Here is a 13607-nt window from a genome sequence, read left to right as displayed (position 1 = left end):
GATTGAAAAAATGCCCCGGGATTGGCATCCCTACTATGGGGGGAGATTTACTAAGAATACGATATATCATATTCGTATTCTTAATACGAATGAATATGAATGCATACGGCTTTTTCAGCCGTATGCAAATTCCTGTTCCGGAAGGTAATATACAAAGCAGTCAGATACGACTGCTTTGTAAACCTCCGATGGCGTATTCATTTGTATTAGCGGCCATATATATGGCCGCTAATACGAATTCATATGGCCATTCTGCACGGATCAGGCAGATCCGTGCAGGCTGTGCTGTGTAAAAAAAAAAAGTCCAAGCATGCGGAGAATTAAAGGGCACGCTGGCCCTTGTAGTTCAACGGTATTAAAAATAGTCAAATAAACACACACTGACACACACAAGAAAAATAAAACTTTATTTCATCCAAAGCCCACACATACTGATACTTACCTATCTTGAGCCCGTAAGGTAGGTCCCTGGGTCCGGTGTCCTGGGGGTCCGGTGTCCTGGGGTGCTGGTCTGGTGTCCTGGGGTTCTGGTCCGGGGGTCCGGTGTCCGACGCAATCCATAGGGGAACCAGAGGAAGTAAACTTACAACTGTCCGGCGAAGATCACGTCCTCTTCAATTCCTGCAGTAGCCTGCCTAAAATCTAACATCTTTGTTTTTGTGTGCGATGAGTCGGTTTCTGTCTTTATTTTGATCCATACTGCTTGATAGTCACTGTATTATTTATTTATTTACAGTTTCTTATATAGCGCAGCAGATTCCGTTGCGCTTTACAATAGTAGACAGTGATAAAACAAATTGGGTAACAACAGACAGACTTGGAGGTAGGAGAGCCCTGCTGCAAGTTTACAATCTATAGGAATATAGGAGGGAAAGAGGCACCAGTAATAGCATAGCAGTCCCACCAAGTTACAAGTCCAGAAGGGAAGAAAATAATACATAAGTGCCTCAGAGGGTTATGCGTGTAGAACTTAAATATGATAGGCTTGCCTGAAGAGGTGAGTTTTCCGGGAACACTTGAAAGTTTGGAGGCTAGCGGAGTTCTTATTGTGCATGGAAGGGCATTCCATAGGATAGGAGCAGCCTGATGAAAGTCCTGTAATAGTGAATGGGAGCTAGTGTTCCGTGCAGAAGAGAGACGCAGATCTTGTGCAAAGCGGAGTATAACTGTATCCTAGGTTTTCACCCACATTTACATCAGATATTCTGTCACCAGAACTTAGACATAGAATTTGATGGCAGGTGAGACATTCTTGGACCTTCTTCATTTTTTCCATACTTACAGTATTCTCAAAACTAATTCTTATTTTATTGTAATTATTATTATTATTATTATTATTATTATTATTATTATTATTATTATTATAATTTGGTCTATTCCAGGCATGATTAAACTGTATTATCATCTGCCACAATTCATGGGAGGCTATTCAACTTGTCAGCTACTTTTTTTTTGCTGAAACAACTTTTCCTCAAATTTGCCTCTTAATCCATTTCCTTACAGTTTCCTGTCATGTCCTAGGACTAAGAATGTTTCCGTCATTTACCTTGACTGTTTGATTTGCCCCTTTTTTTGTGTGCCGTGTCTAAGGTATTACCTTCTGGAGACATGGGCAACGGATCTTAACATGGCACTCTGTACGGCTCTGTATCAATGACCTTTACTGTGGTAGATACAGTACATTAAAAAGAGAATCCCATTGGATCCTTCCTTTTCCATCTCAGAAGTTCCCATCATAGTGTCGTAAAATAAAAAATAAAAAAATTAGAATATGGACACCTTCATTGATTTATTACAATGTAGATGCCTCATTCTTTAAAACTAGAGACAAAGGGGAACTGGCTGTGGTTGTGGAGACACTATGGGGCTTGAGAAACAGAAGGGCTATGGCTGGAGAGATAGAATGGTGGATTACTTGTGAGATTGAAGGTGGGTTTACTGATAGGACTGGATGATAAGGAACAACCATTGAGGAAGAATAATTTCATTGTCAAGGCATAATAGGCCTGGCTAGGGGTTGAGACGAGAAACAAAGAGGGTCTGTACAGACAGAAGGGGACTGGCTGGGATTGGAGATACTCCATAGGGCTGGAGAGACAGAAGGGTGATGGGAGAAATGTAAGGAGCAGCCAAAACAGAAGGAGAAGGGTAGCGTCATGTAGGCCTCTAACATTAGGCAGCTGCTTAGGGGCAGGATCGGGAGCGGGCATCATCGAGTCTGCCCACCACAAAATCAGGGAATCAGACAAGACATTAAACAGACGTGGAAGACGGAAAAGGACTGGTTGGGAAAAGGGAAGCGACGCAGGGCTTTAGAACCAGAAGGGAATTGGCTAAGGTTAGGGAGAAATCACAAGGCTGGAGAGACAGAAGAAACAGCCAGGTATGAGGAAAGGAGTGGGTGGCAGAGGAAGAAAGAGGGGGTTGGGGGGGGGGGGGGTAGGGGCTGGAGAGACAGAAGGAGTGCTGGCAGAAGCTGGCTGACAATGGATGAATGGATGGCTGGGGAGACAGAAGGCGCTGATTGTATATTCTCCCTGTACTTGCGTGGGTTTCCTCCGGGTACTCCGGGTTTGTTCCAAAAATATACTGGTAGGCTAATTGGCTCCCAACAAAATTAACCCTAGAGTGTCTGTCTGTGTGTGTGCATATGTGTGGTAGGGGATATAGATTATAAGCTCCACTGGGGCAGGGACTGGTGTGAATGTTCAAATATTCTCTGTAAAGCGATGCGGAATCTGTGTGAGCTATATAAGAAACTGTAAATTAATTCATTACAATCACTTATTTATTTTAGTCCATTCTCGTCCTCAAATTGTCTGTTAAGGTCCTAATTTATGTTTGTGTATTTGTAATAAACAATAAAGACGGATGATCGGTCTCCGGTCGTTGCTGATGATGATCATTAAGTTCTTACCACTCTTCTCCCAATTCACTAACATGGGGATTCTATTGAAGATGGGTTGTTGACCGTAGCACGATAACAGATACAATCTGATTGGTGGTTGCCATTGGCAACAACCCATCTTCAGTGGAACTCCCATCTCAGTAAATGTAGCCCAACGTCACTCACATTGTCATTTGAGGGTTATGCCGTGTGTTCGGGTATTGTGGTGCCGTTTATTGTCCCCAGCTTCTGTTCTTTAGTGTTTTATTAATGGTTTAATAGTTTCAAATGAGAGGATTTTATTAGCTCCTGAAATCATCCCGGAGAGATCGTGCGTTCATTGAAGAACTAAGGTTACACAGAGAGGAGGACCACTTGTTGCATTTCCCTCTTTGGTTCAGATTTGTTGTATCAAAAAGACTCCTCTACCGCACTGTATGTATACAAATGAGGAAAGAACAAACAATGTTGCAAAATCTTATAACAGTGTATGGAATGTCTGTGACTGAGAACGGGAGCTCGATACAAGAAGGTCTCGTTTCTGCTGCTCATAAATCTGCTTGTGTGGATTGTTAACACTTTTACAGCTTTATTCTACTGAGACTCACATTGGTAATGCTGGAATAATCGTTTGTTGAAAATCATGCGACCTTTCCCATCGTGTGCAGCCGCCTCCTGCTGCTGAGGAAGCAGGTCCTGTTCCCAACAGCTTCCCTACGTGTGATAATACCTCCAGTACGACTCGAGTTGTCACTCTCACAGACCCAATGTCATATAGTTACCATCTGATAGGCACACACGCATCATTAGACACGTTTACGCTTGCTATGCAATCAGTGCACGCACAGTATAGAGGATGAGTCCTTGTGTAGAATATTTGCAGCAGGTGGAGTCGTCGGCCTGAAAGCGCTCTATTGTCCCTATTGTAGCGGTTTCACAATGAGCAAGTTGTGAGGCTGGACTCCTCCCTCAAAAACCAAAGGTCTTCGTCCAGGTCCGCCCTAAGATTATAAAAAGAAGACTGCACCGCAGTAACGTACGTCGTCATACAAAAGGTTTCCAGTTTCACTTAGAGCGGAGGAGACGAAGCTAGAATGTCCGGCAGAGGCAAAGGTGGTAAGGGGCTCGGGAAAGGAGGCGCCAAGCGCCACAGGAAGGTGCTGAGAGATAACATCCAGGGCATCACCAAGCCTGCCATCCGCCGCCTTGCCCGACGAGGAGGCGTGAAGCGCATCTCCGGACTCATCTACGAGGAGACCCGCGGGGTGCTGAAGGTCTTCCTGGAGAACGTGATCAGGGACGCCGTCACCTACACCGAGCACGCCAAGAGGAAGACCGTGACCGCTATGGACGTGGTCTATGCTCTGAAACGCCAGGGGCGCACTCTCTATGGGTTCGGGGGCTAAACGCTGAGGCGCCTCTGATCCTCTCACCCACATAAAGGTCCTTTTCAGGGCCACCCACCTATTCCTCGTGAGAGCTATATAACATTGAGCTAGCATTACTGCCGCTCGTGGCGGTCCCCTGACTATACGTCGGCGGAAGTAAACGAAGATGAACTTACAAAGAAGTATCATTTCTTTAGGTTACATGTTGCATGCATGTAATTTGTAACAACTCGCACAGGCTGAGAAGATTGTTCTAAATCTGTAACAATGATACGTGCTGCAGCCTAGACTGTAATCCTTTGTTTCTGAGATGCCTCCAAAATATGGTGGACAAGAACTTGTCTTAATCTAATGAATACAAGTTATTATTTTAACAAAATAGACTGCAAGAGACAAATTCTTAAAAATGAACCGGGCTTTCATACAGTTCCGTCTTTGAAGACGCTGAAACCTCGGTGTCCTGGCAGTTGATCTACACTACTTTGTGAAAGTCAATAAAAGAATTAAAAAAAAGACCCATCACATCACATGGCCTCAGGACTGAGATGAACATGTTCATTCGCATTTGGCCCCAGGGACGTAGATTTGACACTGTGCTCTCCATGATTATAACGTACTGCATGATCATTATGACACTACAATACTAAAGACCCGATCAAAGTGAAAAAAAAAAAAAAAAAAATACATGATATAACTATAGATTGAGTCCCGTTGGACTCTATAAGAGCGCTCTATAAAGAACATTATTATTATTATAAGGTTCTGCGGCGCCTGTCATTCTAAATTATACATATCTACAGTATCTTTAATAGCTGCAGACTTGGAAGTTAAAAATACAATGGTAAACGTGATGTAACTATATGAATAGGAGATGTAGGAGCAGAAACATATAAACACCGTATCCCGGATCCTTTTAAATTCTTAACGTGCAGAATGTAAAGCAACGTATATGAAGTGGATGGATGACTACAGTAGCTGTCACAAATCCCAGCTAACACTGGTAAACATGATGCATTTATGCTAATGTGCTTGAATTCTATACACCGGCTTCGTATGCCGATTATTTTATCCCAGGATCTGAAACAATCGGCCATGGCTAGAAAAGGCGGGGTTTTTTTGAATGCTTCAAACGGTTGTATTAAACCAATCGATAGAGGAGGCATGCCCACACTGTCCAATCAGCGTGCAACACTGTGTATAAATAGAATAGCAAGGGGGCGACGTTTCTAATACAGTCGGTACTGTAGCTGCACGCATTTTCTTTTGTGATCATGGCCAGGACCAAGCAGACAGCGCGTAAATCCACCGGCGGGAAAGCTCCCCGCAAGCAGTTGGCCACTAAAGCCGCCAGGAAAAGCGCCCCAGCTACCGGCGGCGTGAAAAAGCCTCACCGCTACCGACCAGGGACCGTCGCCCTCCGCGAGATCCGCCGCTACCAGAAATCCACCGAGCTGCTGATCCGCAAGCTGCCCTTCCAGCGCCTGGTGCGTGAGATTGCCCAGGACTTTAAGACCGACCTGCGCTTCCAGAGCTCTGCCGTCATGGCCCTGCAAGAGGCCAGCGAGGCTTACCTGGTGGGGCTCTTCGAGGACACCAACCTGTGCGCTATCCACGCCAAGAGGGTGACCATCATGCCCAAAGACATCCAGCTGGCCCGCAGGATCCGAGGGGAGAGGGCATAGAGATATTCGGCACTCCTATACACGCAACACCACAAAGGCTCTTTTCAGAGCCACCAAATCTTTCTGAACGAGCTGAAGCGTAAAGCACATTGGTGTTTGAGTGGAATGATGTCAATTCCTTTAACGGGGGGACAGACACCCGGGCTCCAAATTGGTACCCACAGCGCATGTTCCGCTCCTACCTGGCTTTCACCCTGCTTCTGAACCACCTCCATATGCTTTGCGCAGGGGGACTACTCCTAGTCTTCGCTACGAAAGGTTAGACTAGTAGATCACACGTGTGTAAGAGGTGCATTTCGAGAAGTTTAAAATGGCATTTTCTAGGGAAGTAAAAGCACGTGCGGCTTCCCGGTCCTCCTCACCAGGCACGAAATGTTACTATACGGGCTGAAGCATAAGCTACAAATAAGTGATTTTTGCTTCCTGGAACCTTGTTCTTAACGCCTCGGTTCCTTCCTTTGTTCCCCGCTCCTGCCAGTATGAAGGGCAGATCTCATCTGATTGTGATAGGCAGATGCACAAGCTCCGTCGATGCAGGGAACGGTCAATCACTACCGGCCTTCACCATAAACATGATTAGAGAAGGGACGAGGTTTCCTTACATGGATCAAGCTCTCCTGCCCTTCGACTGTTTCCAGAGCTAGCCTCTCCTGTCCCAACAGATTCATGGGGCAGGTTAGCCGGGGCATTTACACCCTCCCTTCCTCCCTCCCGTACAAAGGTCCCGGGTACCACTTCAACCTTTCCCGCTAAATCGGGCTAAGGACTGACATTTAGCCAGTTTATAGAGATGAATCAGCACTTCACAGTCGGGGTGGGTGGCTCTGAAAAGAGCCTTTGGGTCAATAACGGGTAAAACATCTGACGGTCACATCACTTGCTCTTGGCTGGCTTGTGGCTCTCGGTCTTCTTGGGCAGCAACACGGCCTGGATATTGGGCAGTACACCTCCCTGGGCGATGGTCACTCCACCCAGCAACTTGTTGAGCTCTTCGTCGTTGCGCACAGCCAGCTGCAGGTGGCGGGGGATGATGCGGGTCTTCTTGTTGTCGCGGGCAGCGTTACCGGCGAGCTCCAGAATCTCAGCCGTCAGATATTCCAGCACCGCGGCCAGATAGACGGGAGCACCGGCTCCCACACGCTCCGCATAATTTCCCTTTCTCAGCAGACGGTGAACGCGACCAACCGGGAACTGTAGACCGGCACGAGATGAGCGAGTCTTGGCCTTTGCCCGGGTCTTGCCGCCTTGTTTGCCTCTTCCTGACATGCTAAAATGTTCAATGGGCGCGTTTCTTCAAATTCGAAACTGTACTGCGTGCAGACAATGCGCTCTCGATATCGCCCTCCTCTTAAATATACACTCAGGAGGGTCCAGTTCTTGCTGTGTGATTGGTCTGTGCAGGAACCTGATCTGCATTGGTTACTGTGTAACTGGACCAATCTGCAAATGGCGGGCGGGGTTTCGCCGACATCACTCGTAGCCAATAGTGTTACCAGCAGCGAGGACGCCTCGTTTGCATAAGCTGCCTATAAATAGAGCCGATCTGGAGCGGCACAGGACACGGACAGATTTTTTTTTCTGCAACGACTCAGAAACGATTATCTGCCAATATGCCTGATCCAGCCAAGTCTGCGCCGGCTCCCAAGAAAGGCTCTAAGAAAGCCGTGACCAAAACCCAGAAGAAAGATGGGAAGAAGCGTAGGAAGACCAGGAAGGAGAGTTATGCCATTTACGTGTACAAGGTGTTGAAGCAGGTGCACCCTGATACCGGCATCTCCTCCAAGGCTATGGGCATCATGAACTCCTTCGTTAATGATATCTTTGAGCGCATTGCTGGGGAAGCTTCCCGCCTGGCTCACTACAACAAGCGCTCCACCATCACCTCCAGGGAGATCCAGACCGCCGTACGCCTGCTGCTGCCTGGAGAGCTGGCCAAGCACGCCGTGTCCGAGGGCACCAAGGCCGTCACCAAGTACACCAGCGCCAAGTAATCTCCCCTTCTTCTCCCTCCCCACACCAGCACAAAGGCTCTTTTCAGAGCCACCCACCTCCTCTCTAATCGAGCTGTAACTATGATGGTTTTTGCTGTGTCCATGCTCCGACCGATATAACTGACTTGTGACGTACCCTCTAGCTATTGTTAACCCTACTGGGTCACACAAAAAAGTGCCTTTATCTCTACCACTTGCAAAGCTGCATTCTGTATTTCTCTTTCTAGGGGATCTGAATCCAGTTTCAAATGTAGGACCGGTTCATTACGTTGCAGATGTCACTGGCTGCTTAAATACACAAAAGATACATGCGACCCATAGGGTGGCCAATGTACACCGTTGGCAATGGATCGCTGTCTTTTTTTTCTGAATGAAGTGTGCAGTACGTCAACGTAGCTCAGTACCCAGTTACTTCTATGACCTCCGGTTCCGTTTCGATGCATTTAATTAAGGGTGAACACGTAATTCCTGCTCAGGCACACTTGGTTCCTACTGTAACACGCACACACTTGATTGAAAGGCGATTACAGTTCAGAGCGCCGCAAAGCTGAAATACGCACCGAGTCCGGGAGCCAGGGAAACGTTACAGTAATGGCTTTAATTTCCCGCCGATATCTGAGCGACTCTCATTGTGTGGGTCCATTGTCATTACCAATTCCCCCACTTTCAAATTAAAAATATACAATGTATCTATATCTATTCCACGTATAATAAAATGAAGGGAAAAAAATAAAATAAAACTAACAACGTTGGGTCATTACGTTTCATCAACACAAATATTCACCACAACGTAGTTGAATGATTTAGTTCTCTTATCAAGCTGATTTTTTACACTGGGTATTAACCAAGAAAAAAAAAAGAAAACAATACCAAGAGAGCAGTTACTATAAATCGAAACATAAAACAATATCTTCTTGTAGCGAACAAAAGGAAAACAATCCAAGGGTTGTGCTTATGAACGAATGGCAAGGCGAGCCATGACTCCGCCTTTAAGTCCAAGTCACCCATCAGGTCCGCTTTCCACTTTATAAAAGCCGCTGACAGGAAAGCTTACTCATTCTTACTGATCGTCACAGATTTTTTGAGAATGTCTGGAAGAGGTAAAGGTGGAAAGGGGCTCGGCAAAGGAGGCGCTAAGCGCCACAGGAAGGTTCTCCGTGACAACATCCAGGGCATCACCAAGCCTGCAATCCGTCGTCTAGCTAGACGAGGGGGTGTTAAGCGTATCTCGGGACTCATCTACGAGGAGACTCGCGGTGTGCTGAAGGTGTTCCTGGAGAATGTGATTCGTGATGCCGTCACCTACACCGAGCACGCCAAGAGGAAGACTGTGACCGCTATGGACGTGGTCTATGCTCTGAAGCGCCAGGGCCGCACTCTCTATGGGTTCGGGGGTTAAATTCTCAGGTGCCTCTCATGCGGTCACCCACACACGCACAAAGGCCCTTTTCAGGGCCACCCATCTTTTCTACGAGAGCGCTGTTACATCCTCCATGTTTAATGTGGCTATTTACCGGGTCCTAATATGAATTCATCACCTAGCAGTGAGGTGGGTGGCGGGTGCAGTGGTTCCTTTTTGGTGTCGGTGATCGTGTAATTAGGTAATCCGCAATATATAGAAAAAAGGTTACGTTACAAACCACGCTGTTAGCGACCACTGCACAGAGGCATATACGTTTTCCGGAGAATTGTGTTTTAAAGGGTCACGAGGAATGCAGATTGAAGAACGTTCCAGTCCGCCTTCTTTGCGATTTACTAAGCTCTATATATACTGTATGTACCCTTGCACTCATACGGTTTGCAGCAGTTAAAATACGAGGCAGCGCTAACGAGTTCTATAGTGGTGAATCACACACCTTCCCTGACAGCTCTGCCACAGATTGAGCTTGCCCTTACAGAGGATGTAGGGCATCAGAACCGGCTGGGAGGGTATGGTGCCACAGGTGAATGCCGCCGGTTTACAGCGATTCATTGAAATGCGCACTAAAACGCTATGCGCTATGAAGCGTTTATTGAAGAGAGCTGATACGTAACGGTCTCATTAATCCCACTTCCCAGCACATATGTAGAATTGTAAAGTGACTGAATTTAAGGGGCAAACTAGAACATTCTGGTGTACCTATTGATTACAAACTGAAGGGCGCTGCCATCAGGCCACGCCCTGCGCTCACAGCTCTGTCGAGAGAGGGTGGGTGGCTCTGAAAAGAGCCTTTTGGGGGAGAACAAGGGAGCGAGGATGCGGCGGTTCAGGCATTACTTCTTTGCCGCGGCTTTCTTGGGTTTTGCTGCCTTCTTGGCTGGGCTTTTTGCGGCTTTAGGCTTCGCCGCCTTCTTGGCCGGACTCTTGGCGGCTTTGGGTTTCGCTGCCTTCTTGGCCGGACTCTTGGCGGCCGCCTTCTTCGGCTTCACCGCTTTAGGCTTCTTCGGGCTTTTGGCAGCTGCAGCTGGCTTCTTCACCTTCTTCGGGCTCTTGGCTGCACTCGGAGCTTTCTTGGGCTTCTTCGGGGATTTGGCCACTTTCTTTGCAGCAGGTTTCTTGGGCTTCAGAGACTTCTGGGCAACCTTATTGCTCTCCGCCTGCTTCTTATTGAGCTTGAAGGAGCCGGAAGCGCCGGTGCCTTTTACCTGAGTGAGAGTTCCTTTGGTCACCAAACTTTTTACACCCAGTTTCACGCGGCTGTTGTTCTTCTCCACATCGTAGCCTCCGGCAGCCAGAGCCTTCTTCAGGGCGGCAAGGGAAACTCCACTGCGCTCTTTGGAGGCGGCCACGGTTTTTACGATCAGCTCGGAGACGCTGGGTCCAGAAGACTTGGCGCTCTTCTTGGCTCCTCCCGCAGCTTTCTTCAGCTGCCTCTTCTTCTTGGATGCGCCCTCTGATGGAGGGACAGCGGCGGGTGCAGTCTCTGCCATGTTAACACAGACAAAAGGCACAACAAATAAAAATGCAGTACTACTAGCGCACGAGTCACGACAATCGCGTTCTGGATTCTTATATACACGGCAGGCTGTGCTGTGATTGGCTGCTGGGCGTCCAGTGTCCTGTGCTCTCATTGGCGGGATAAGCAGAAGTGTGAAACCTTTCCCTGTCTGAGTTGCAGGGACAATCAGCTGTTACCTTGTGTTTCCATAGCGCAAAAAAACAGTCATCAATAGCGCATGAGGTGAGCAGCGAGGTGCCTCTTTGCACCACACCCGTACTCCAAGGTCTCCCCTATCCCTGTATGCCCACTGCTAGCCTAGAACCTGCGGACCGGGGCAGGAAAATCGAATTGATACTCACCCACACCAGGCTGGATCTGCCCGGCATGTAACCCGTTTCTCCTTTACTGTGACATTAATATGTCCCACCCGGGCTTCTTCTCTCCTCGCAGCCCTGGAGATAATGAAGGTGAGCTGCGGGACACACGGTGCAGAGCAGTTAGCCTGTTGAAACCATTTAAGCTGATGTGCGAGGTCATGTACACACAGCTGGCTAACACAGGCAGCTTGCATTCCAAGGTAGCCTCTATAAACTCTAGTTTCTATTCCGAGATCAGTATACCTACTAGCACAGTCGATAGCCGAGGACAGCGGGTGCCACATCCACTAAATTGTCTCAAAGAAACCCAAGGAGTTCATCACTCCACTCTGTTTATGCTAGTTATACAGTACGTGTCAGTAAATGGCTATATTCACAAGGTTGTGTTTCTTTCAGACTGCTATGAAACACACCTCCAGCGAAATAGCTTTAGTTTACATTCAGCCAGAGCTCAAATCAGTTCAAAAAAGACTAACGGGTGCAAAAAAACAGTCAAGGGCCAATACTAGGAGTCGGTTGGAAGTGGTTGTTATGCTATTGTAGCACACCACAATGACAGGACCACGGGGCCAGCCTTATAGTATACACTGTAATACTGCTCTTGTTAGTTTAGTTTTTGTCTTGGGCTACTTGGCATAGTAGTCCGGTTTGCATTGCAATCCCTGTCCGCACTCATCTCCGCATTAAGAATTGCGCTAGAATTGCTTTGGGGACTCCTGCCAGGAAACACCGTGGGAATCTAGGCCTAACTTAGTTGTGTGGATTACCTGTACTCTATTTGCGCAGATACTTATTTGCAGTTTCTTATATAAAGCCTTCTGGAGATATGGCCTCCAGAACTGAACACAGTACTCTACATGAGGTCGTACCAATGACCTATACAGTGGGATTATTACTTCTTTCTTTCTACCGCTGGTACCTCTCCCTATGCAACCAAGCATCTGACTTGCCTTCTTCATTGCTTTGTTACATTGCCTACCTGCCTTTAAGTCCCCTGAAATAGTGACACCTAGACCCCTCTCTTCCTCAGTAGTTTCCATTATAGTGCCATTTATACTATATTTAATCTTTGGATTTTTGAGACCCAAGTGCATGATTTTGCATTTTTTTATTTGACATTAAACTATAGTTGCCATGCTCTTGACCTGGGGTAGCCAACCCTAGTCCTCGAGAGCTACCAACAGTGCATGTTTTGCAGGTCTCCTCACAGAATCACAAGTGAGCTAATTAGCTCCATCTGTGTATCTTTTAAAATGTGTCAGTGATTAATGAGTGCAGCTGTGCAGCAGCTAGGTTGTCTGGAAAATGTGCACTGTTGGTAGCTCTCGAGGTCTAGGGTTGGCTACCACTGCTCTTGACCATTCCTCTAATCTGCCTAGATCACCAATCATTTGTTTTACCCTTCCTGGTGTGTCTACCCCGTTGCATACCTTTGTGTCATCTGCAAAAAGGCACATTTTACCCTCAATTCCATGTGCAATATCACCAATACAGATAATAAAAAAGCACTGGTCCATGTACAGATCCCTGGGGTACCCCACTTGTAACCTTTCCCTCCTTTGACTGTACTCCTTTTACTACAACTCTCTGTTTTCTGTCCTAAAAGCATGCTCTTATCCATTCAACTATCTTGAAATCCAATCCCAAGCTTTCAAGGTTATTTAACAGTCTGCGATGTGGGACAGTGTCAAAAGCCTTACTAAAGCCTAGATAACCTACATCTACAGCCCCACCTTGATCTATTACTTTAGTCACCCAGTCAAAGAAGTCAATAAGATGTGTTGGACATGATCTTCCCCCAGTAAACCCATGCTGTTTCGGATCCTGTAAATTGCTGCTTTTGAGATATTCTACAACTCTTTATTTTAAGAGTGCTTCCATAAATTTCACTACTACTGATGTAAGGCTCACTGGTCGATGGTTGCTTACCTCTTCCTTTCTTCCACTTTTGTGCAGTGGGACTACATTCGCTGTTTTCCTGTGCTCTGGGATTACTCCAGTAGCTAGTGACTGGTTGATTAATTCTGTTATTGGTTTTACCAGCTCCACTTTAAGCTCTTTTAGTATCCTTGGATGTATCCCATCTGGCCCCATTGATTTATCCACTTTCAGTTTTGACAGTTCTCTGGGGACTTACATTGTCCCTCTCAAGAAGACATCCAGTCTATGGGGTAGGGAGGCCAATCCCGGGATCGGCGGGATCCCGGGATTTTGGCCTAAAAAAGGCGGGATTTAAATCCCGGGATTGAGCCTTCCAATCCCGGGAATGCGGGATTAGTGCCCGATAGCCACACTGCTGTCTGCCGGTATTTTACTGATAGGAACAGTGTGCTGTAGCGGCATCATGGCGGTGGCCGGGCT

General features: G+C 47.0%; 2 protein-coding genes across 2 annotated transcripts; one reads left to right on the top strand and one right to left on the bottom strand.

Moving 5' to 3' along the window:
* The first annotated feature begins 3981 nt into the window (after positions 1 to 3981).
* LOC146073130 (uncharacterized) lies at positions 3982 to 9347 on the top strand. The gene is made up of 6 exons (XM_083180310.1): positions 3982 to 4280; positions 4342 to 4360; positions 5523 to 5891; positions 6876 to 7127; positions 7550 to 7765; positions 8943 to 9347. The coding sequence occupies exons 1-6, from the start codon at positions 3982 to 3984 to the stop codon at positions 9345 to 9347; spliced, it is 1560 nt and encodes a 519-aa protein (XP_083036436.1).
* An 854-nt stretch (positions 9348 to 10201) lies between these two features.
* On the bottom strand, positions 10202 to 10858 carry LOC146073129 (histone H1.01-like). Its single transcript, XM_083180309.1, has one exon. It carries the CDS (start codon positions 10856 to 10858, stop codon positions 10202 to 10204), a length of 657 nt encoding a protein of 218 aa, XP_083036435.1.
* Between the last annotated feature and the right edge of the window lie 2749 nt (positions 10859 to 13607).

The sequence above is a fragment of the Crinia signifera genome, chromosome 4, assembly GCF_055691185.1.
Source record: "Crinia signifera chromosome 4, ASM5569118v1, whole genome shotgun sequence".
Taxonomy (NCBI): Eukaryota; Metazoa; Chordata; class Amphibia; order Anura; family Myobatrachidae; genus Crinia; species Crinia signifera.
The sequence above is the reverse complement of the archived record's forward strand: the minus strand, read 5'-3'. Positions and strand labels throughout refer to the sequence as shown.

Excerpts from the sequence above, each read along its gene's own strand:
- LOC146073129 (XM_083180309.1), bottom strand. The coding sequence starts at position 10,858 with ATGGCAGAGACTGCACCCGCCGCTGTCCCTCCATCAGAGGGCGCATCC.
- LOC146073130 (XM_083180310.1), top strand. The coding sequence starts at position 3,982 with ATGTCCGGCAGAGGCAAAGGTGGTAAGGGGCTCGGGAAAGGAGGCGCC. Across the intron at positions 5,892-6,875 it reads ACCTGTGCGCTATCCACGCC|CAACACGGCCTGGATATTGG; the intron begins AAGAGGGTGACC and ends CTTCTTGGGCAG. Across the intron at positions 7,128-7,549 it reads TTTCCCTTTCTCAGCAGACG|AAACGATTATCTGCCAATAT; the intron begins GTGAACGCGACC and ends GCAACGACTCAG.